Source organism: Nanorana parkeri, unplaced genomic scaffold, assembly GCF_000935625.1.
Source record: "Nanorana parkeri isolate BGI_ZX_2015 unplaced genomic scaffold, ASM93562v1 scaffold736, whole genome shotgun sequence".
Lineage (NCBI taxonomy): Eukaryota > Metazoa > Chordata > Amphibia > Anura > Dicroglossidae > Nanorana > Nanorana parkeri.
Genome location: NW_017307004.1, coordinates 487,907 through 513,509, shown reverse-complemented (window position 1 = coordinate 513,509; position 25,603 = coordinate 487,907). Strand labels below are relative to the sequence as shown.

Sequence of the window (25,603 nt, the reverse complement as noted above, 5' to 3'; positions counted from 1 at the left end):
CCAGTCGGCGCTCATGCCCGCACTGACCGTCCAGATTTAGCCGCCGACAGCACATCCTTATACTCTACACCAGGGCTCAAAATTTCAAGTCCTAAGTTACTAGCCAGGCCTTAATAGTTACTCGCCACAAGTTGTCCCACTAACCCCAACCCTGCCCGGGCCGTAACCCCATCAGAGTACAGAGATCAGTAACAACGCCGAGTACAGAGACCTGCGGTGTGATGCACAGTACAGAGACCTGCGGTGTGATGCACAGTACAGAGACCTGCGGTGTGATGCACAGTACAGAGACCTGCGGTGTGATGCACAGTACAGAGACACAGTGGCGTAACCAGAGTAACCGGCGCCCGCGGCAGGACAAACTCTTGCGCCCCCCCTGTGATATGTGGGGGTGTACAGGTACAATGAGAGCATGCTGGGACATGTCATAATTGAACCACAAGTTCCAGCATGCCCTCATTGTCCCTTGTACGCCCGCCAATTATGACCCAGGGAATAGTAACAAGCTGATTGGCAGGCTCCTGTCCTTCTATGCAGTGGAGCCCGGGTCCCTGTAGGGAAGGAGCCTGCCAATCAACTGGTTATCATGGCAAGTGAACCGTGTCAGAAGCGATCTGGCGACAGGTAAGTCGCCAGGATCGCTTCTGTTGTAAAGCCGACAGTCGGCTCTACAAGTTTAAACAGAGTCCCGGCGGCAAAAGTCACCGGGAGTCTGTTTAGTCACGAAGGGGTTAATCACCTTTTTATTTAAATTTAATAATTTTTTTATTATTGTTTTATTTTATTTAATTATTTTTGTAACAATTTTTTTTTCACTTAACTCTATCGCTATCGCACAGGAGCTAACAATCCCCTGTGTGATAGCATTTGGAGGTGACAGGTTCTCTTTATTGAACCTGTCACCTCCAATACACTAGTTCTAGCACATCACTGTGCTAAAACTTCTGTGACAGGTGAGGGGGGAAGATGGCTCTCCCCTCTCACTGGTTATCACAGAGCGGCAGGGGTACTGTTAACCCTGCCGCTCTGCTCCCTGCATCCGCGGCCGGTGAGGAGACAGACTCGGCAGCCGGGCAGAGGACGGAGCAGCGAGGAGAGAGGTAAGTGAAGGGGGGTGGCAGGGGGAGGAGGACGGACGGATTATTTTCCTCGGCCGCTCTATAGCGGCAGTGACCGAGGAGGAGAGAGAACTGACGCTGTAGAAGCGGCATCAGTTCCCCCCTGAATTTACACTCGCCCCCACGCAATTTTCACTCGCCAATTGCGAGGGGGCGAGTGGAAATTTTGAGCCCTGCTCTACACCATCCAGCCCATACCTCCCTTAGTCCTGACAGTGTGAGTCAGCCCGCATCCATTCGTGCCTGCCGCAAGTAGCGGGCCCCTTCCGTCTAGGACCCCAGTAACACAAAGCACTTTGACCCAGGCTCTCACTGCCATTGAGAGAGGGGCAGTAGTACCAGTAACTATTTTAATGTGCTTGTTTAAATAAAGGTGTTTTTTCATTGGTAGATCTCATTGAGCTCATCATTTGAAAAGTAGATCTCAGGACAAAAAATAGTGGGGGCACCCCTGCCTTATATGGACTGCAGAGAAGGAGATAATTTTTAATTCTGCCCAAAGAGTAGTCTCCTGCACTACATGCAACAGGCTTGGAAACTTGGTACCACCCTGATGATTCAAATATGCTACTTTAGCATTGTCTGAAAAAAACAAAAAAAAACCTCGGACCCTTAGGACTGATGGAAAAGCAACCAAGACCTCCCGTACTGTGAATAGTTCTCTCAAATTGTAAGAGAGATTTACAAGCACCCGAGACCAAGGACCCTGAGCCTGATGCCCCGGGTATAAGCCCCCGCAGCCACATGAGCTGGCATCTGTGGTAACCCTGACTGAATCTAGCGGATTCCAGAGTCTGCCCCCCGACAATCTTACTGGATCCATCCACCAATTGACAGAGTAAAGAACCTCCAAAGGAAGGTGAACCCTGTTTTCGTCAGTCCCACTGACATAGTAAGAACATTTGAGAAGGCTTTGAATGGAGCGGAGCCCAATTCAAGACAGGAATAGTGGGGGTCATGACTCCCAAAAGTCTCATGATCTCTCTGAGTAAGGTAATCTGCTGTCATTGCTGCTTGGGTTATCTTCAGAATCCTTTGCATCAGAGTCTACCTGGTACCCTAGAAACATCATTGACTGAGCCGGACTTATGCAGGCTCAGGATCCAACCCTAAACCTTAAAAAAACATCCCTGACCACTTGTAAATCCTGTAAGACTTCCCTCTCTCATGGAGAGTAGATGAGAAAGTCATCCGGATATGGAACAAACAAAAACTTTCTGGAGACCAAAAAAAAAAAGAAGGACATGACAACTGCCAATGAAAAATCCCTCTGTTTGAAGAAAAAAAAAACACCAATTTTTTTTAACTTTTTTTTTGTATTTGTAGTACAAAGCATCAAAAAGTTGTGTGTAGATATGCATCCCATGAGTCCACAGTGACCATAAACAGATTTCAAGAGAATCTTCAACACGTAGTAAAAGCTCTCCATCTCAACATTTTTTTGAAAATCAAGAACCTGTTTAACTTCTTTAGGTTTAAGATCATCCTGAACCTTCCACCTGGTTTTGGAAACAGAAAAACATGGAAATAAAATCCTCGAAAAAGCTGTCCCTTCTAAAACTGGAACATCACCCTTTGTAAAGCAAGGGACCTGATGCAATTTTTGCAGTGCCACTACTATTTCCAGATCCCTCTGCAGTCTTGTTCGGGGGGGAGGGGAATAAATAAAAGTCTGTGCGGGGGGGTGGGGCTTTTCTAGAAAATAGGGGTGAGTACTCGTCCAAATGTTCCCGATGCCTATTCCGATACCGGAACTTCCAGTATTAGGAACAGTATTAGGAAGCCGGTTGCAAAGTCATTACAACACCCCCCCCCGATTGGCCAGAAAGCCGGCATTATGCTTCCTCGTCACCTGGTGACAAGGGAGCCAGCTTCCTGGACAATCAAAAAGCCGGACATCGTGTAATGACACCGAGCTTCCCGATTAGCCGGGAAGACATCTCCATCTCCATGCCTCCTCGTCACCTGATTACGAGGGAGCATGTAGATAAGATTCCTGTCTAATCAGTAAGCCGGGTGCCAAATCATTACACACCGCCCGACTTGCTTATTGGGACTTCCAGTATTGGCGAGAACCGGAAAAGAAAAAAATCTCTACTCTTAACCGAAAAACCGGTATCGGTGCATCCCTACCAGAAATGAAAACCAATAGTCTTCTCTTAACAAGTCTAGGGTGTACTGACTGTATGTAATCCTTTACCATTGATGGAAAAACAGGGAAAGCCTCTCCCCAACCTCACTTCTGGCATCATCAGGAATCTTGTTCGGAGTAAAGAGTATGCCTTAAGGCGGTGGCATTTATAGTTCTGCTATAAGCTCATGGTCTCTTGAGCGACCATGAACTTATAGCAGAACTGCTCCCTGGATGGTCCCCTTTAAATTAATAGCCATCATCAGCGGCTCATAAACCGCTGATGACAGCTATTAAAAATTCCGGCCGGCCCCACCGGCATCTGGAGCCTCTCGGTTCCAGGCAGGGATCTGTGTCTGCATGGATCACCCTGCTCTCCCCCGCTTGTAGGGGCAGCAGGGATCCGGAAAAAAAAATATCCGGCGGGAAGGCGGAGGAGCGAGTCGCTCAGTCACTATGATCGAGCGGCATGAGGAGCGAGCCGGGTGGGAAGGAGAGAGGAGCCGTTGTCATCCTGTCAGTTTCAGGATGACAGCTCTGTGCGTGGCCGAGCTGAGGATCAGTACTATCAACAGTTTCTGAATGAATGGGAAGCCTCTGTACTGAGTGCTTCCCATCCATTGAGTGCTGAGGCTGCAGAAAAACAAAATGAGGACTGTGTCCTCAATTTCTTTTTCCATTTCAAAAGGGAAATGTCAGGTGTCTCTAAACAAGGCTTGGAATGCATAGCACTGCCCCCAGCCACGAGCGCGCCTTGTAGCTCACCCTCACAATGTCCTGGAAATAATGAGGGGCAGGGGGACACCACTGAAACAAATAGCAAGGCCGCAGGACAAGCAACCTTAGAAGTGCTGCAAAGAGGGGGATGGGCAAACACACCGCCATCCGTTCAGGAAGACAACAAATGTTGCAGTCCTTCACAGTAGGAAACACAATCAAACTGAGGGATGAGGTGGGTGGGAGGGGTTTGTAAACTGCTCCAATTGTGTTTGATGTACACAGGAACCAATCATCTCTACGGCTGTCCTGGAAGAGGATTGGGAAAAGATTTTTGTCCAGTGGGTTTATGGAATGTTGAAACCAGATGGTCCACGTTCAGCATCCCACACCTGCCAAACAGGTGTTAGAGCAAGTCCAGGTAAAGTGCAGTGTCTCCCAAATACAGGCCCAGATTGCACAGTAAGTCTGCTTGCCACCTTTAGCATATAACCTGCAGGCAAGGTTGGAACATACAGTTCAGGTCAACACCCACCCTTGTAATTGCTCTCGCACTGACAAGACAACTGATCGCTCCCAGCTAATTACTGTACAAAAACAGCCAGGGTATAGTGTGACAAAAGGTTGAATTAAATACTATCCAGCACTGTAGGGACAACCAAACCAAATCAGAGCACCAGGAAGTTGAGCGGAAGATGGCATTCCCCCAGTGACCAAGTCCCCTGCACTAACAAGGTGCTGGCTTCCATTCTGTGGATCTCCCACAATACTGGCAGAGGATTATCCCAAGTCTAGGACTGAACTCCTGAGCCACCAGGCCAGATAAAACCTGGTCCTCAGTGTATGGCAAGATGCTACAACTCTAAAGCAAATTGCAGTGTTGGGGGCGTCTCGAGGACTGTAGAGTTTGAGAGAGCAGAGAGGTTAAAGATCCTCTAGTGGAAGGAAGACTGAGTTGGTTCTAGGATAAGCTACAGATAATCCAAGCTAACAGTCAGATCCAGTGCCGACTGAAGACTCAGGATGCAAACGAACCTCCCTTAACGTCTGGACTGTGAAGCAGAATAGCCAAGGATTGGTCCAGGCAGAAGCTTAATTTAGCACATTTAATAACTGCAGCTGGAAACAAGCAACAGGCAGTCCAAAGAACAGAGGCTCACAGACTCCTTTTCATAAGAAATTTTACAATAGAACCATATGGGCTGCAAAATGATTGGCTTTCATGTCACTGCAAATAATCAGGCATTTTTTGCACATAGTAGGTCTCCCAACTTATTCTAGACCCTTCTATATGAATTTTATCTCAGCACAAGGACTGACATTTACTTGCGTGCCAAGTGCATCTTGTATGCTGTTAGATTTCATCTAACGTTGATCTGTTGCTCAACCTGTAGGTCTAAATAAAACTTTAGCTAAACAAAGATGACAATAAATATGCCAATTCCTAACAATATGAGGTTTACAAGTTAAATGTAAAAAATCCACTACAGCTGTCTGCAGTAAATTGTCAGTCAAAACCTGTACCGACTGCCGTCAATAGAAGGTTGTCCAAATATACCACAATGGAAATTCCCTGGGAGTGAAGCACAGCTAGTATGGGAACAAGTACCATGATAAACAATTGTTGTATGCAGACAGACCAAAAAGGTATTACCATAAACCGGCAGTGCCGAGCAGGGCGGGCCCTAGTTTAAAAGGCAGCATAGGCAGCCGTCTGATGGCGTCCGGAGAGGGGGGTGGGGGCGGGGGGGGACACAAATGCACCTTCGCCTCATGCTTAGTGCTCACTGTAGATTCTACACTACAACCTTCAATCGGGCCCCGCTCAATCCAGCGCTGCATGAAAGAACTTGCCCACTCATTGGCTGGACGTCTAACCTCACCTTTCCCCGCCGCCCTCTCATTGGCCTCAGTGAGCCACCGTGCTATCCATGGCATGCTTGGACATATGGTTCAACATGGGAGGCAGGGGAATGCAAAGTCTCCAGCGAGTACAATCTTTGGATCTATGGTATGCTGAGACATGTTGCTCAATATGGTGGGGAGAACGGGAAGGGGGGTGGTGAAAAATACAATAGTCATACTGTCCATGACATGCTGGGACTTGACCATGACATGCTGGTTCAACATGGTAGGTACAAGGTGTGACCCCGGATGATACCTCCTGCCTGAACAGGTGTGCTGTTAGCCTGGGGCAACACTGAGAGCAACAGATCATTTGGTCTTATGTGCCGCCTCCCCGGTGGGATAACTCATAGGGTGCCCCAATGCAGGATAGGGGTGGTGCTACCGAACCCGCACATAGCAAGGATTTATGCATGTGCTTAGCGGCCAAGCTGGGGGGATTACTAGGATACAGATAATCCAGCCTGTCACTCAGCTCAACAGTCAATTGAAGGTCTCAGACGATAGACCAAACAAAAAAGTGAACTACTCCTCTGGCTTCCTAGGCTGTACTTTTGTTTTTTTTGGATACTCCAGAATATGATCCTATAACCCAATGGTCAAAGTTCCACACTGTCCTTTATTGAACTCAAGGGAAAAACAGGTAACTGTACAACTAATACAGCTAGGGAAGTGTGAATGGGCCCTTGTGCCATGTAAATCTGGTCACAAACACAAAGATCACACTGTCTGATTAACTATGCTCCTATTATCTTTAACAGACAGATGCTAGCCACACATGTAAGATTTCCTCCATCCACTCTAAACAGCAGACTGAAAAATCTCCCTGCCAGCTACTATACTTATCTGATCAGGTTTAGATGTTTCCACCTGAATACTTTGATTTTTCAGTTGCAATTTGTCAAGCCAGATGGTACTGACAGGGCCAGGGCCAACCATTAACTCCAAAAAGGTCCAAATGATCAGTAAATCGAAGGTACATTCTTGCACTTGGGTTTAACCCTTTGCAATTGCAGGCCTGAAAATAGCCTAAATCCCCCAAAATTATATATTTTCTAAAAGCAAAGACCCTATAAAATAAAATCGTTGCAATTTTTCACACGATACTATCGCAGCAGTTTATCAAATCCATATTTTTAGCAAAAAAAGTGTTTAACTTGATTTTAGTGCACATAAAGACAGTAGATTTTTGGGGGGTAAAATTAAAAAAAAAAAAAAAGTTTTGTCGAGTAACTAGATACCAAAAACATACTAAAGCCTTAAAAGACTACAGGTCATCAATTTAGAATTCATGGCGATACCAAACATGCATGAGTCCAGCCATGCTCTCAGTATGAAGCTGGAAGTTGCACACCAATGAGGTCAGATCACAGACAACTTTATTAAACCTGGACATGGCACACAGCAGCCCCACCTTGCAACTCTCTAACATTTCACCCAATATGGCTTGATCACACAATCCAATCTACGTTTTTTGTGCAAAGATTGCTAGGTTGCAGCAAAGTAAAAACCTACTGAAATTACACACACCTTTGCAAAAGGATGGGGAAAGAAAAAACCCAAAAAGGTTCATGGTTCAAAACATGTGGTTCACAAAATTTGCAGAAATGGATAATGCTAGAAAATAAGCAGGGTCAATCTGTGGTAGGCACATGGTTAGGACAGATTTGCCTTCAAAGTGAATTTAACTCTATTATGCAGGAAACAGAAGCTCAAATGAAATTTAAAACAAAAAAACACAAACACTTGAATGATGAGAGGAAGGGTTAGAACCTCAGATGTTTCTTTAGTTGTGTCCACAAGAGAGCCTTGCCATTCCCCTATTCATTTTTTTATAAATTCTTTATTTTTTTCCAATTTTTCAAATTTACACCATACATAGAAGAACGGTGCAGGCAAAGAAAGAAGGTATACATGATACAATCGTTACAAATATAAACCAACCTGGTCACTTCAAAAACTGTCAGACAACAGACAACTAATTGTTTAGCCATACAGGCACCTAAAGGTGGACAAGATAAGGGAGAGGGAGGCTGCTTTCTTGCTCATGTAGTGAGACTAAAGATAGGTAGTCGGGTGTTTATGCCGGCCATGCTGTCAGTTAGAACCTCTGATATAGTTAGTCTGTGCCTTATTGGTGAGTGCTCTCTTTATCGATTTCGGAAGAAGGGCAAAGAGGATGAAAAGACAGCTGTCCACACTCCATGGTAAGTTGGCCAGTGGCACTTCGACGAGGGATTGTTCTATCTCAATCCAAAGTTTGGAGGGGGAGTGGTGATTCCAATCGACTATACGGGCTAAGTGCACAGCAGTATAGTATTGATATACATCCGGGAGCGACATTCCCCCTAAATGTTTAGGTCTCCGCAGAATGTCATAACTCAGTCTAGGTGGTTTGCGGAGCCAGACAAATTCCGCTCGTATACTGCGAAAAAAGGATAGGGGATATGTATTGGCAGTGCTTGGAGAGGGTATAGTAAGCGTGGGAGGATAGATTGTTTCAGGATATTACTGCGCCCTGTCCAGGAAAAGGAATTTTTAGCCCATGTGACTAAGTCCGATTTTATACGTGAAAGTAGTGGGGGGAAATTCAAAGTGAACGTCTGCGAAGGGTCTTTAGGGAGGGATATACCTAAGTATTTGATGGCATTAGGTGCCCATTTAAAAGAAAAGTTTTCAAGAACTCTACGCAGTGACGTGCCCGTAAGCGATACGTGAAGGGCCTCTGATTTAGTGGAGTTAATTCGAAAGTTTGAGAGAGTTCCGTAGCTCCTCAGTTCCTGAAGCAGTACAGGAATTGATACATCCGGGGACGAGAGGAAGAAGATAAGATCGTCCGCGAAAGCGGCTACCTTATGTTCCGTCTGGCCAATTAGAATACCGTGAATGTCCAATTTAGCGCGAACCGTGCGCAGGAGAGGTTCTAGAGACAGCACGAACAGAAGGAGCGAAAGGGGGCACCCCTGGCGTGTACCGTTCGAAATGGGAAATGAAGACGACAGACTGCCATTTACCCTTACCTGGGCCGAGGGGTCGGAGTAAAGTGCCTTAATCCAAGATCGCATATGGTGTCCCACTCCGACCGCCTCCAGTGTGCCCTGAAGGAACTTCCAGTCCACCCGGTCGAACGCCTTCTCCGCGTCAATGGAGAGGATTATACATGGGGTGGCGTTCGAACGGGCGGAGTGGATCACCCCAAGTGCTCGAGTGGTGTTGTCCCTCGCCTCTCTGGAAGGAATGAATCCAGTTTGATCTGGGTGGATAAGTTCCCCCAGATGGGGGACAAGACGTAGGTATAGGATTTTAGCGAAAAGTTTAATGTCCACATTCAGAAGTGATATTGGCCTGTAACTAGGGCATAAGGACGGATCCTTCCCTTCCTTAGGTATTACCGTGATGTAAGCCCTAAGGGAGTCAGGCGGAGGTTTTTGGACTGTGCGTAGTGAGTTAAGGGCATTCAAGATTCCCCCAGATGGGGGACAAGACGTAGGTATAGGATTTTAGCGAAAAGTTTAATGTCCACATTCAGAAGTGATATTGGCCTGTAACTAGGGCATAAGGACGGATCCTTCCCTTCCTTAGGTATTACCGTGATGTAAGCCCTAAGGGAGTCAGGCGGAGGTTTTTGGACTGTGCGTAATGAGTTAAGGGCATTCAAGAATGGGGTTACTAGTAAGGGAAGGTACCGTTTGTAATATGTCAGCGAGTAGCCGTCTGGACCCGGTGCTTTGCCGGGTTGGGTAAGTTTAAGAGCTGTCTCCAGTTCCACTGCCGATATAGGGGATTCCATTAACGAGCTAGCTTGTGGTGTAAGTGAAGGAATACCCGAGTCCTCGATATAGCTTTTTATACGAGATAGATGGGCTGAGGCGCTCTGAGTAGTCGAAGATTGTGGTATATTGTAAAGAGTTTTATAATAATTAACAAAGGCGTCCGCAATATCGGTTGTAAGTGAGGATTTAGCTCCCGAGGGTGTATTAATCGATGATATGAATGTTCGTGCCTGTTTGCGGACAGCCCTCGCTAGATATTTGCCGCACTGATTGCCGTACTCATAAAAGTTTCGACGACACTTGAGTAGCGCAGATTTAGCTCTGACATTACAAAGGGTACGGAGCTGTTCTCTTGCTTGAAGTAGCTGGGCTTCTATTCCCCTATTCATAAGCTCTTTGAAGTTGAAGTCACAAAAGTATGAAGTACAGCCAAAGAATTCATCAAAGGGATCATTTAAAGTGCTTTCCACTTGTGCAACCAAATTGGGATGACACCTACTTTATTTTGTTACAGGTTCCCATTAACATAGTATAATTTAGAAACTAGTAAAAAAAAAAAAAAAAACTGTTACCTTTATCTGGTGCTGAAAATAGCACTAAAAGTTTTGCTTAGCTTCCCCCTTCTATAAACTGTTGACTGAGGGGGGGTTTGGGGGGAGTAGGGGAGAGAGAAGGGGAGTTATGTTTACCATAATTAAGCATGCCTGCGCTGTGCTGCCAGATCTCATTATCAGAGATGTGCACACTGTCGGACCTAACAAACTGTTAAATTATCCTGGGGTGGGCCTGGTACATTATGTTAATGCATAAAAAAAAAAAAAATTAAATGTTCCTATAGTGCAGGGGCCTCAAACCCAATTCACTTGAGGGCCACTGAACCAATTTTCTTCTTCCATGGAGGCCCCTTGCCAAATGTCACAAAATATACTATAAAACAAAATTGAACTATACACCAGATTATTATGACCACCCCATCAGTACTTCGTCCACCTTTTGCCTTCAATACTGCGGCGATTCTTCTTGGCATTGTCTCCATGAGATGTTGAAAGGTGATGCGAGGAATCTGACACCATGACTGATGAATAGCAGTCCAGTTCTGTGAGATTTGATGGTTGTGGAATCTGCTGCCTGATGGCTCCTTCAAACTTTGCCCCACAAATGCTCAATTGGATTGAGATCTGGTGATTGTGGGGGCCACCTAAGCAAGGTAAATTCTCCCTCATGTTCTTGAAACCACTCCTGCACATTACGAGCACCGTGGCATGGAGCATTGTCTTGTTGGAAGAAGCCATCTCCATTGGGATACGCCATCAACATGATAGGATGAACTTGATCAGCAACGATACTTTAGCATTTTGTGCTATTCAGACATTGTTTCACACGAATTAAAAGGGCCCAAATCATGCCAGGAAAACATGCCCCAAACCATAACACTGCCCCCACCAGCTTGAAGGGTTGTACTCATGCATGTGGGGTGCATGCTTTCATGCTGTTCCCGCCAAATTCTCACTCTGCCATCTGCGTGATGCAACTGGAAACGTGATTCATCGGACCACATGACTTTTTTCCAATGCTCGACTGTCCAATCCTTGTGTTCCTGTGCGAATTGGAGACATTTTATCTTGTTAACTGCAGACAGCAAAGGTGTTAGAACAGGCCTTCGGCTTCCATATCCCATACGATGCAGTGTACGGCGAATAGTGCGTTCAGAGATCATTTGAGAGGATCCCTGATTAAAATCTGCAGTAATTTGATGCACTGTTGCCCTTCTGTTGTCTTGTACCAGTCTTGCCACTCTCCGCTTTGCCCCAACATTGACTAATCGCTGACGGCCACAATTCGCACGTTCAGACCCAGATTTTTGGCTGACAGTCCAGTCTTTAAACACTAACAGCAGCTGCTCTTGAAAATTTAACGAATTCTGCTGTTTTGCTGTTACTTGCTCCATGGCTCCGAGCGCCAACAAACATCCCACGTTCAAAAGGCTGTTAAATCGCATTGTTTACCCATATCTTCAGAAAAAAATCACTTCTACTGTCGTGGTAAACAACCTGCTTCCCTATTTATAATGGTCTGGCCCTCTAGCAACCTCAGCGCAAAATTATAGCTAATTTGCCTACAAACGTCAGGTGGTCATAATAATCTGGCCACTCAGTGTATACGGTATAAGTGTTAACCTCCCTCATACTGCAAAACCCTGGACCCGTCACCTCCCACATACTGCCACCCCTGGACCCGTCACCTCCCTCATACTGCCACCCCAGGGCCCCTCACCAGTCTCACACTGGCACCCTTGAACCCATCACCTCTCTCATACTGCCGACCCTGAACCCATCACCTTTTATACACCCACCCCTGGGCTCCTCACTTGTGTCAGGAGCTCCATCCGTCGTCCACACCCTTGGGGGGTGGGGGGGAGGTTTGAGCGATCTCAGTCCTTGCAATCACCCAGCTACAGGTGTGCTGCCCCCCTCCATTCACTGTCCTGCTGGGACTACTGGGGCTCCAGGAATGGTGGGTATCCAGGACTCTACAGACTGTCACTGCTGGGGCTCATGGGACTAGCTTTTCTCTTCCAGGGTCCTCTCTGCAGCGCTTCGCCATCTCCCAAGTATTGCTGCATGTGTAAGCTCCCAGTGCTGGCCGTCCGAAATAAATGGGAAAGGTGGTTGGGGAACACATTCCCTGGAAGTCCAGTGTTTGATTGGTACAGTCTGCACCTTTAGCTGGTGCAGACCTTACTAATCCTTCCTCTCGACTGGCGCTTAGTGAAGACTGTCAGAGCGCACGCCGCTCTGACGCACATCAAGCTCCAGCACCACCAGGAGCAGTTATGCGGTCTGCATCAGATAATGCAGACTGTGTAGTTGCTCCCTCAATTCAAGTACGCGGTCCGTAAACTGCGTGCCTGACTTGTCAGCTGGATGCATGGTACCAATTCCGGCAAGCGGGCTAGTACCTTGAGAACCCTGCTATATTGTATTTTTCAAGTTATTCTAAAAAGTTCAAAGTTGTTTGTAGAGTGTTTGGAAAACTGCTTCAAACAACTAGAAAGCGAAGAAATACATGTTTAGGGATACTGTGTGAATGGTAACAAAACATATTAAGGGTTTCTCAAATTTTACTGCAAAAAGTGGATTCTGCAGGTTAACAAAAAGAAAAAAACAAAAAAAACAACAACAGCTCAGAATCATGGTACAACCAGTAAGACACACAATAGATAAATAATTCACTAGCTGTACATACTCACCAGTGGTAAGCTTGTAAGAACTCCCTTACAATAACCTGTTTGCTGGCTTGGGACTTAAGAAGTTTTAAAAGATCTTGGGAAAAACGCTTCACCTGTGCTCTATGAGTCAGAGTCAAGAAACGTTTCGAGCCCATGCCAAGGATCTGAACAGAAAATTAACAATTAATACATCTACAGACAAATGTTACTGTGTTCTGATTTTTTTTACATGGTTCTGAGTGGCAAAAAAAAAACAACACAAACTAGAAGAGAACCATTAACTAAACTTTGTGGACCACCGCATTGTGCTCCCATTCCTTCCCTTTTACTCCTGGGAAGTATCAGTCATCTGTGCCTACTCTGCAGAGTTTTTGCTGTATGGCCTGCTTAGCACTATACAACTGCACCTCAATGACAAACGGCATACGAATTGCTTTGGTTTTACTACAAACAGTGCAAGTATCTGAATGTGACTTGCTATCAGCCTCTTGCAGTCAACTGGACAGCAGAGGTGAGTAGGAGAAAAAGAAGCAGCAGAGGCGCCAATATGTTATGAGGAGAAGCTTGCCGACAGAAGGAGAAAGCACACTAACCGAGATGAGCTCACGACTGTGCTGCTTCTATTTCACTGTTCAGTCACAGGTGGGGGTGGGCCCATGACAGCCTGAGCTCAAGTGGGCTAAATTATGCTGGCCATCATTCTATGCCTTAGGTAGTCTTGATATTAGGCTGGGTACTCTGGAGGTTAATGGGAGTAATCTATGAATTAGAAAGGGATGGAATGGAGATCAGAATGGGCCGACTCAATGAATAGTCTGGCCGGCTAGAAGTTTGTAATCATTATTTGATATATTAGAGATGATGTAACTAGAAAATGAGTGTATGGGGATATATTCCGATAAGCTTGATATCCAAATTCTATGCATCTCCTGTATCAAGTGTTCATACTGAATGCCGTGAAAGGTCATGTGAATAATGTGTATGCTAAAAAAAAAAATAAAAAAAAAAGGAAGATGTTTAAAAACAACACTTAACCTCCACCCGTGCTTCTCAGAATGAAATCTCTCAAAACGCGAGAACAACCCTTAAATATCTAGGCAAAGATATGGTTTAATTAGGCTACCTATTGCTCCTATGGGAAGATAAACCATCTGCTAAGTGACATGTCAAGGAAGGAAGGATAGCTGAACATCACACGTGAAAGAAGGTTTGGCAAGTTAAGCATTAAAAAATTGGTAACCTTTTCCCAAGGCAAAAATTGAGGGGGCGGAAGACACTAAAGAAAGCAATATAGATTCCCTACTCTGAAATTGCTTACCTGCAGAACATGTGGCACAGCCTCAAGCAGCTCCATCAGTTTAGTGTAGCCATAATCGGACACACGGCATTGCTTTGCAAAGTGATGGTGATAAGTTGGTATAAATTTAGTGACTGGCATAATGCATGAGGGTTGATTTTTTAACAGGTCAATCACTTCTCGGCTGAACTGTATCAACTGAGGGTTTCCAACTGGACTCTTTGACCGCAACATCCAAGGATCTGAATAAAAACCCCCCCCAAAAAAAACACACACTTATCAAGACATTAGCTGGCAGGTGGTGGTGCACTGCTGTACTTCCCCTCAAGTGATCGCAATATAAACTCCAGCATTCTCTATAAGGTTCAGCACAAAAGGATTATTGGTCACATAGCGGGTTTAAAAATAAGCCAAACAAAAAAAACTTGGATGTTTCATCTAATATTAGCCTTAATAGCAGATCACTGTTTTATCCACTTCTTATAGTTTTGAGTTTCCTGCTATAATCATTTGGTTTTCCAAGTTAGTGCATAGGTAGTTTCTGGTGGCATCATTTTATGTATTGTGGCCTGTGTGTGGTTCTTTTTGTAAATAAGCATATCAAAAATTCAAGCAAGCAAAAATAAACAAATAAAATATTAGTGATCTTCTGTACCATAGACCTCCAATTTTTTTAGGATTACCTATCCACATCGCTATGAAGGGTATATAAGAGTAAGTAAAAACAGAAAGAGGTTTTAAGATAAAGGCTAGGACAGGCCAAAACATGCAAAAATAATTGCCATTTTATCCCATGCTGGACTTTTTGGAGAGTGCCAGCTATCTTGTGTAATCTTAAATACTATTACAAAGCAAGAAGGAGGGGTTAGAATAGGGTTGGTTGAAACTGAAAAAAAAACTCACCAGAATTTGGGGGTGGCGGCTTGTTGTGTATCCACTTAACTACTTTAACCCCATTTTGAGCCGTTGCAATGTTAACACCAGGAACACAGGTAATCAAATGCTCTAGAGGTACCCCTCCTTGTCCTTCTCCGACTTCATACAAGGTGCTGAATTCTGCTGCATAGCAGTCAGGGAAACTGCAGAAAAAACAAGCAGATAATTATACTTTAAGCTTACTACAAAAAGGTATTATATTTTTTTTACTGTCAGAAGGACAGGGGGGAAAAAAATAATAACAGCAACACAGGTTAGAGTGTATGTATAGGCAAAACTTACGAACTGTCTCCGCTTGGGAGACCTCACCCTCTATGTTCTGGTGACCACTGTTACCAAGAAGAGTGAGGAGACATCCATAATTTAGAGCGGTCACCACAACAAGGCAAGAGTAAAGTCTTGCAATAAAGGCACCTGCCATTACTTCCTCATTCTCTAGTGGGTCCCCACAGCGCTCTCCCCTCACCCCCTGCATAGGTCCCGCCATCATCTAAGCAGCTGCTGTGGAGGTCCATGGACACACACCCCACCCTATGGAAGGCCACGCTCCTTTTGGCCCAACAGGTTAATTGACGGCAGAAGGAGCCTATAGCTCCTATGCCCTCAATCTCCTCCCCCACAACCAGGAAGTTCGGAGGGTGAATCGCTTCGGGGACCGGCGGTGGTGACAAGCGGCGCTGACGGCTAAGTGGGGGCAGGGGGTTGGCTGCTCCAGAGCTGATTTTAGTTAACACAAGAAAAAGAAAACCACACAGCAGGTCTAAAGATTAACTTTAGCGTCATCAAAACAAAAAAACTGATAAGTCTAGAGTCTTTGGGAAGATGATGCCAATTGATAAAACTATAGAATTAAAATGTACCTTTACAAGAACAAAAATGCGTGAACATGTAGGCTTTCTATTACTGGAGAGACAATGATTCTAACCTGCCTGTTTGCAATCTTCTGGACAATGTATAATGAGTTGTGCATGCACAGCTCAGTGAAAATGTAGGCATATGTTGGGATAAACATTCTCTGTGCATGCAAAAGGAGCAGAATCATTTCAGCCAATCAAGATTGCCAAAGATCCTGAACCCTGGCCAAAAAAGTTGGTACCAGAGAGGGGGCTTAGGGATGATTCATCACTGAAGGGGGGGCGTTGAGTATAGTTCTGCTTTCATGTTTACACCAAAAGGTGGCTGCTGCTGTGCATTCCAGTTGGTTTTAAAAGACACAAACTTAAAATGTCAACTAAAGTACTACTAGGGATAAGGCACAAGGCTTTGGATTTAGAAGACACCAGTGATCTCACGTGGTGTAAAGTTTAACAATGAAAAATAAGTCAGCCTCAGAATATTGTACTCCCAATCTATACTGCTGGACACAAATGCTCCCCCAGGACAATGGGGTTGGGCTGCTGCACTTATCAGAGGACCTTGGTCCCCTTTGGTCATCTGACCCACACCCACCACCAGTTTTCTGGGTACCTGATGCCTTGTCTTGAACTCAGCACTTAAGGTGCAACATGTCTGTTTCTAGACAGAGGGGACAGTTCCCCTGTATCGCAAATGATTTCGGGGATGTGTGTGCCATGCCTTAAGGTGCAGACGCCCATAACCTGGAATCCTATTTTATTATTATAATAGTGTCTAACTTGTCATCAGGGGCCTTCCTAGCCCTGCCAAATGGGGAAGAGTCCAGTTACACAATACTTTGCCACTAAAACCAGCCAGTAGCAGGGTTAATTGGGCCACAATAGTATTAACAGTGCTCTTGGGCCTACCCTACAGATTACATGGCTTATGTGCAGGTAGGCTAAGCTTCCAGGACATCAGGCGCAGTAATTATTTCTGACTCTGCGTTTAAGTTGCTTCAACCTCTACCTGACAAGATGGTCCTTGAGGAGTTGCAGTCATCTGTTATTATTCCAGAATTTAAAGAGACCATTGCAGCTCTTATTAATGTGCACTACTCTGAATCTGGAGCATCAGCTGATGCAGCTCCTGCTGCCGCAATGACCTTATTGCACGTGCTCTTCAAGGTCTTCCTTAATGGGGATTGCAAAAAGCCCAGTAAGCCAATGATTTACCCCCCAAATGTTTACTGCACTTTGCCCTTTGGAAATTATTTTGTCAAACAGTGGTCTACACTTACTGTGGATACATCATTGTAGTGCCCACCTTAACAGACCACTAGGTCAGTGGATCATCCCCTTGGTAGGTCACCTGATCTGGATCTGCCTCCAATATTAAGAACAGGTAATCCTGCTGTGCCAAGAGGTAATTCAGATCCTGACCTGGGCAGAAATTCACATTCTAGCCCTGTTCGCAGTGCTCATTTCAAGTGTAGTCACTTGGGAGGTCAAGCTTCCCCCATATGGTTACATCTAGTCGTAGGAGAGTGGCCCACACACCAAAATGCATTGCAGGTGAACAATGGCAGATGGGGGCCCTCCGATAACCTTGTTCAAATGCATGCCCCAGTTGCAGGAATCCTATAGTGATGGCAGAGAATGTTCTAGTGACCCCATGGTATTCATTCTTCCTTGTCTGCTTTGTAGACTTGGGAGGGCCTTAGTTTCCTTTCTCCAGACTGACCCAGGTGAATGGGAACCCCTCCAGGGCAGGAAAAACAACCATTGCTTTGTGGACTAACAGTTGGATTTGGGAAGGAGCATCTCTAAATATATAAAACTATTACGATACTCAATAATAGGTAGAATACTACAGCAAGATTTACCATGGACCGTCAGTACCAAAAAATGTCTTGTTCATTAACGGACAAAAGATGACAATTGGAACATCCAAAAGCAGTTAAACTGAGGGTTGGGCAACAGCCACTGAGAGATCAAACAGTTGTGGAACTTTGCTATATAATCATCCAACAGAAACAAAAACGGAATAAGGCGAGATTAAAGTAAATGTGGGAATAAAACTGGTGTTCCAGAGAAGAACAGGTAGCACAGAAGGGTGATAAATACTCAATGTGGGAGGACAACTAATTATACACCATAAAAGAAAATAACTACCTGAACAGAAGAAAGTTGAACAGCTAGTGGCCAACAAAGAAGAATGTTTACGAAGGAAAAAGCCAAAGACTAGGATACCCGACCTTTGATTCTAAAAGGAAAGGAACGTTTAGCAAAATGTATGTGCCAAAAAAAAACCTAACCAACTAGCCACAGAAATATATTCCTGTATGCGATCTCTGTCCAGGAGATATACAAAACATAGCAACCCAGCTAACAAACTCTCATCCTGGACTGGGAAAGTGCTGCACACTCTGCATTGTATCCAGAGTAATCAGTAAAGACACCACACCTGTGAGGCAGACACACCTAGGCAGCTACAATCAATGTATCAGCTCCACCTGTGAGCAAACTGAAGATTGGAAGAAACATCTCCACCTGAAAAGGTTAGATGCTATCATACAGGAGACAAGATTTAACACACATACACCCACATCTAGTGAGTAAAGTGTCACATAAAATCATTAATAGGTAATACATATCTTCCCAGAAGTAAAGCCTTGAAGGTAAGGTAACCTCCTCCAGCAATTCCCATACCCTGGGACTTTGCATCTCCATGCCCCATCTCTAAAACAGGCAAGTGAAACATAAGTTAAGTTTACCTAATCAGGGATGAAAGAGCCCTAACCTGCCCCCCACCTCGGGTGAAAGCAATCATAGCCTCCAGCTCAGACCAGGTTTCCCCGAAAATAAAACCTACCCCGATAATAAGACCTAGTACTATTTTTGGGAATTGCTATAAGACCTACCCCAAAAATAAGACCTAGTTGTGACCTTTCCCAGGGCCAGTGGTGGCATAAGGGGGGAACTTGAAGAGCCGCGGAAGAGAATCAGCGATGCCAACGAAGCCAGCACTAGAGGAAGCAAGGCGGCACCAGAGTGAACAGAGCCTCATAAGCCGATGCTTCCTCTATAGTGCCGGCTCCTGTCACAAGGGGAGTGAGACCAAATGCTCTCCGCCTGTGAGGAATCGATAGTGAAAGTGTGCTTCGCTCATTCTGGCCAGCGATTGGTTACCAAATTGCTCTTGGAAAGGTAGGGCACCCCATGATTGCCCTGATCACCCTATTCTTAACTTTGCCATTTTGGATTATTTAATTTCAATTTGCATTAATTTTGGATTGTTGTACATTAAAAAAATAAGACCTACCCCAAAAATAAGACCTAGTGTGTTTTTTTGAGGCAAAAAAATATAAGACAGTGTCTTATTTTCAGGGAAACACTGTAGTAAATCATAGTTGCTAACAGCAACAGAAACCCCCCTAAAGGTCCCCACACACCTTACGTTAATCGTACGATAATCGCGGGAAATCCCGCGATCGCACGATCGTAAGGTGTGTGGAAGCCGTGCGACCTCTACTACTGTAATGTCGCACGACTTTAAACTTCCGAACATGTTTCAAAACCCGCCGAGCATCGTACGATATTCGGCGGGTGTGTAGCATGTTCGTGAGATAAAAGCCGGACGGGCCGTTGTGCGCATTGCGGTCATAGGAAGCCCGCCCCTCATGGGGCGTGGCTTGCGATCGCAAGTACGATCTGCCTATGCAACATAGGCAGATCGTACATTTTTCTAAGTACCTTACAACCATCGCAAGACAAAAGTCTTGCGATGGTTTTAAGGTGTGTGCCCAGCCTTAGCCATGTGCTAGTGCCATCAGAAGTCCAACTCCTACACATGTGAATGAGTGAATATTAACCAACCCGTCTGCAGCACAATGCAGAGTATAAAGCTGACCATACACCTTACAATTTATCTGCAGATTTTCTGTAGTCAGATGGAAAAGGTGCAACAGATTCCTCCATCTACACTTAACTGTGTGGATTTAGTAATCTCCACCTGAACCAATCTGTTGCACGTTTTCCATCCGACCACAGAAAATCTGCAGATAAATTGTAAAGTGTATGGGCACCTTTAGCATAAGAGCCTGACAAAAAATAATGCAGGCCCATAAAATATTACACCACAGCTAGGAAAGGGTCATTACCCCCAAGCTATTGTCTCTCCTTATGAATCTCCCTTGAACTAAAGGAGAATACACAAAACTGGAGCAATAACCCTCCAGTACTCCTGCCCATTCCAATGCTTTTGGTAAAGCAAGTCTGTAAAGCAATCGTTACAGGACCTAGGTTTGCCTTGCTTGTGCAGATAGACCTATGGCACAAAAGCCTGATGCAAGTACAAAAAAACCCTCCTAGGCTGATAACTTCTGCAACAAAAAAGGAGGTTGCCAAAGAGTGTGAAATTAGAGAAACAATCTCCAATACTCCTGCACCCCACAAATCTATTCCGTGTAGGAAGGAGTAATTAGGTTGCTTAATTGTCTGGGGTTGCTGCTTTGCAGATTAAAAACTTGTCTGTGCTGCAGCCTTTGTCTCCAATCAGCCATGCACTGCTGGAAATAACATACCAATCCTGTGTTAAGCTGGCCATACACTTTATAACCATCGCAACCACTTTCGCCTTGCAATGGTTGTAAGCCAAATAAAAGCTCATACGATCTGCCCATCTTGGGTACCGCTGAGGGGAGGGCTTCCGATGACTGCAATGATGAGCGGGCAGTGTGCGCTTGCGCACACCGGCCCGTGCGGCATTTGTCTTACGAGCAGGCAACAAACCCGCCGAAAAATCGGCTGGTTTTCAAACATGCTCGTAAGACAAAAGACATGCAACCGTACAGTAGAAAAGGTCGCACATCTTCCATACACCTGCCGATTATCGTACGATCGCGGGATTTCCTGCGATTATTGTACGATAAATCGGCAGGTGTATGCCACCTTTAGCAAGAGGCACTGCAACCCCCAGCAACCAACACCCAAAAGGAGTATCACCTCCCAGGAGTAGGAAGGAAGGACTCTTCCCTGCATTTATAGGGTAGAGGAATAATTTTTTTCTTTACTCATGTCACCTGGATTAGAAGATAACTTATTCTCTGAACCAGAAGGTCCCTGAGCAAGAGACTGGCTCCCAATCATTCCTACAACCTGAATTACTGTGCGGGATGATTTAAGTATCGATGACATCTCTTCCCTCATACAGTCTTATCAAGCTTGTAAACATGCCTGAGGATTCATCCGCCACTAGCTTACCCACATAGGATTGGCACAGTGTTTTTTTTGGAAGAAGAGGGATATTTAATGTTGCAGGCTGCACATCGGTTAGTTTTGCCATGTGTGCTGACTGATGAGAGCATTCTTCCTTTAGAGGCCTTGGTTTGCAAAACACCAAACTAGCGCCTCTGTTGAACACACAGATCAGCCCCAAAGCCATACAAACAAATGCACTGATTCACCTCTAATGTAAAAAAGCCCCATACATAGGAGGGAAAGAAGGGTAGGATTGAATACCATTTTCCTACCTTGGAGCTGCTAGCAGATGGATCCACCAGATCAGACAACTCTGCTGTGACAACTGAGTCAGTGCATGCAGAACTCTGCACCCTTGACTCCAGCACACCACTCCTGATGCCCCCACCTTGCTGGTGTGGGGGACCACAAGGGTACTGCGTCCTGCTGCTTACCCCATCATCCAGGCACCCTGTCTTCCTTCACTGTGGCATGGCCGAGCGTCCTCCTGTTCCGGCCGAAGGATCGGCAGTCCGAAATTATGTCACATTGTGACGTCACTTCCGGCGGTGCCGCATCCGCCGACCGCCATACTGTTACCGTCTAGACCCCAGCAAACGATCCTACGAGGGAAATCTGATGGTGGCCAACAGAGACCCCGACAGATGGGCAACCCCTGCCTGGTCACTGCTGGGAGCCATTGCTTAAGTCCGTCCCAGACCTGGTAAGAGCACCACATGGAGTTTTTCATAGGGAAGCAGCAACTGACGGGGAGGCCACACTGCGACCTATTACATCAGGAGGATGGTTGCCATAGATCACATAGGAAACCTCAGGCTGAAGAAAAGACAGAATTTAGATGCCAGATGGGGGCTGCCCTGGAAACAGACCCTGGATCGCTCAGGTCCACTGTCCCTGGAAAATAGTACCCATGCCTGGGAGGCCACTGCTCACCAGCGCGAAGGCCTTTAGCGGAAAACAACAAACGTTACGATGTCCTGCTTGGCCGGAGGAAACACAAAAAAGACTGAGGTATGCAGGGCATGTGATCCCTTTTTTTATTAGGTGTGGGTGATGCGTTTCCTGTTCCGGCAGGAGGAGCCTATTTCTCTGATGCTGTCCTGGAAGGCGACTAGAGAAAGTATAGTAGTTTTACATAAATGCTCACTACATACTACAGCTTACAGTGATTCACTGGCTTCAATACTCTGAGACACCAACCTGAAGCAAGTATACAGATATGTTCTCTACTCAGTTTGACGTGCTAAATACTGATGATTCAGCAAGTATTAAAACACAGAAAAACAGGCAAATTCTAGAATGTAATGATGGAAGAGATAGCGACAGAGAGCGCCAGACAGAGAGAATAACAACTTTATATAAATCATTTTTGCAGTTGTAACCTTTTAACCACAGCAAATACATTTCACAGTAACTGGGTGGTTGCAAAAAATAAAAAAGAATTACAGAAAATGAAAAGTGTACATACCTAAAGAGAGGAACAGTGCCCTCATGTGTCTGCAAGAGGCTGTGTACTTGAGGAGCAAATGTTTTTAAGGAAAGGATAACATACGGGATTATGTAAGAATCTGGATCAAAGTCATGTGTGCTGGAATAGAAAAGTAAAAATATAATGTTAATTCACATTAAAAAAAAAGGAAGAGTTGTTTGACTTATTGTTGCCTGTAGCAATATGTTACCTTGCACGGTGTTCAGCTTTGATGCCCAACACTACATAAGGTTAACAGGAAGGACAGTTCTACCAATATACACCATTGGAAATGAAGTTTCTTTGTCTAGAGATCTAACCCTTTAGCTAGAAGCAAGCTAGACCTGTCTCGGTCAGTTATTTGAAGGATTGAATATTATAGTTACTGAGTTCCACACTGTAACCTCTCCATTAGGTTTATCATTGTCTTTTTAGACTACAATGTTATGTTTTTTGCACCAAGTGCTATATTGAATATGTTGACATCCCTGCCACAGGCAGTTTTGTATACTGTGACAAGATAATGATTGTTTTCTCTGTTAAATCTCAATAAACATCTATTTGAGAAAAAAAAAAAAAAGGAAGAGCTCTAAAACAAAATAAGCATCTCATTTGTTCACATTCTTAATCTCAAATCATTAATTACATGCAAACTAACATGTAGTCTAAAAATCTATCCCTTTTATTACATTAGGCTAGGTAGACAAAATTCAATAAATTAAGCCTTTGGGTTTCCAAAGCTGTGCAGCTGTACATATGTTAAAGTGACATTAAGGGCAAAAGTGTCCCCCCACAGTGAGTGCTAATGTAGGGACTTACCGTAAATGATGCCTCTTAATCCGATCATCTTTCCTGTAGTTTTTAGCTGTCCCTCCAACGCTGGTGCGGGTCTCCGATCCCGCGCTGACTCCTCTGTCCTCCACTTCTCTGATGTCCCACAGAGTCTGGGCGGGTTGCACGCTGCTCCATAGACTCTGTCTCTCCTCGTCTCCGGGCCGAAGATCTGAACTGCGCATGCGCCCGCCCCAAGATCCTTTGCGGCCGCCCGAGAAAATGTTCAGATGTTCGGACAGGAGCGCATGGCGGAGACATAAGTATTAACCCTTTCAAAAATGTGTTTTTAAAAAAAAATCATTTTGCATATATCTACAGCTTGCCATTAGTAGATATATGCAAAAACAAATGAGGGTTTAATACCAAATTGATTCATGTATGTGAATAAATGGGCTGAAAAACTCGGCTTATACTCGAGTATATACGGTAAAACATGCCTCAGTTTTGAAGCAAGCAGTACCATGGATTATAACAGTAGTGGGACCTGGCTCCCTCAATGACTACAAGAAAAGGACTTTACAAAACGAGTACAAAAATCTAATTTTTCTGCTCACCCAGGGACACGTAGTCATTAACGATTCGGGACATTGAAAAGCAGTACCAACTGAGGGGAGGGCAACAGCAAACAACCGCTAACAGGCTCAATGTGAACAATAACTGCTTGGAGGTAAAGAGCTGCCCAGGAGACCAAAACCTGATGAAGGGGGAGAGAGGGAGAAAGGTACTTAACCAGTGAGGTATGTCTCAACATGGGAAGGAGACACCAACTAGACCAAAGCTTGAAAATGGTCAACCTTAACTGAACAAACCACAATTTCCCAACAGGAAACATACCGGCAACCTGAACATTGTCAATGACAGAGATAGAACCCCCTCGTAGGATCTCAATACGTGGCATTTCAGTGAGCCACAATGGGTAGGTAGTCTACATACAGACATATTGCGACCTTGTGGCAGTGATGCAAATACACTCAGAATATGAGGCAAGGCCTCAGGTACTCACAAAAACTCAGCCAACTGTTAGTGCATGAGGGTCAGATAGCAAGAGGTGTCCAAAGTATTCCAGATAACTGCAATAGTAGAGTCCAGCTTTAGCAATGTAACAAATAAACTTAATTGAAGAGGAAATAAAAAGAAGAATTGAAGAAAATATTTTCAAGCGGAAAAAAAAAGTTAGACACAGAGACCAAGCATAGCCGAGAAGAAAACGTCCATCCTCCTAAAACAGTAGCAGAAAATAAGCCATCCTGGAAGTAGGAGGGGGACTATCCTGGGCTGGAATACATATTTTGTTTGACAGTGTCCAATACTCTTGTAGGCGGCAGTATAACCCGAACTCATATGATGTCCCTAAATGGATGAGAATTTTTTTTTCTTTTAGGTTGAGACACACACGTGCTCAGACTATTGGCATTAACTCTCTCACTGCCACGGACGCAAGCATGTCCAACAGCACAAACCTGTAAACAGACTCCAAGTTGCTAGGTAATTTACACTCCCTCAGAAGTTTCAAAAGTTAAAAAGCTTATTTAAAATAAACAAAAAAAATGTAAAATGTTTTATGTTGTAATGTGTGCCTATGTACAAAACTATAATTATGGCATGCTAGGTACCTCTGGGAACACTAGAGAGCAAGAATTCTGGGCTCATTATCCACAGTTTACTATAAATTGGTAACCTCTAAAGGCTTTTAAGATGTCAACGATAGACAATTTTGAGTACAGTCATAGTTAGAATTGCTGTTTCACGGGCAGGCAAAAAGTCTCGGCATGTGATGAATTTACTCGGCTTTCATCTTTTGTATTCTACCAAAAAATTGGTTAATATATGTGTACTAAAATTAAGTTGAGTATTTAATGAAAATGTGGGTTTCGATAAACAGTAAAAAAAAAAAAAGTGTCCCACAATATTGGTGTAACTGCCGCCATTTGATTCTACAGTCTCGTTTTTACCAAAACATATAATGCGTTGGAGGGGGGTTGGGGGGGACTAACTAATCTTCAAGCTTAAACATAAGCATGTGTGCAAAATGGGAAAAAAAAAAATTGATATAGGCAAGAAGTTTAAAAAAAAAAAACAGGCTTGAACTAGTTTTAAACG

At 44.6% G+C, this 25,603-nt stretch overlaps 1 protein-coding gene across 1 annotated transcript in view; it reads right to left on the bottom strand.

Annotated features, from left to right (window-relative positions):
* Window positions 1-25,603, bottom strand: part of KIAA0430 (KIAA0430 ortholog) — a 144,963-nt gene that overhangs the window by 35,252 nt on the left and 84,108 nt on the right. The window contains exons 15-18 of the mRNA XM_018564209.1: window positions 22,670-22,789; window positions 15,074-15,249; window positions 14,192-14,412; window positions 12,895-13,037 (exon numbers count right to left, since the gene is read on the bottom strand). Coding sequence (XP_018419711.1) covers window positions 12,895-13,037; window positions 14,192-14,412; window positions 15,074-15,249; window positions 22,670-22,789 — 660 coding nt within the window. The remainder of the gene's footprint in view (window positions 1-12,894; window positions 13,038-14,191; window positions 14,413-15,073; window positions 15,250-22,669; window positions 22,790-25,603) is intronic.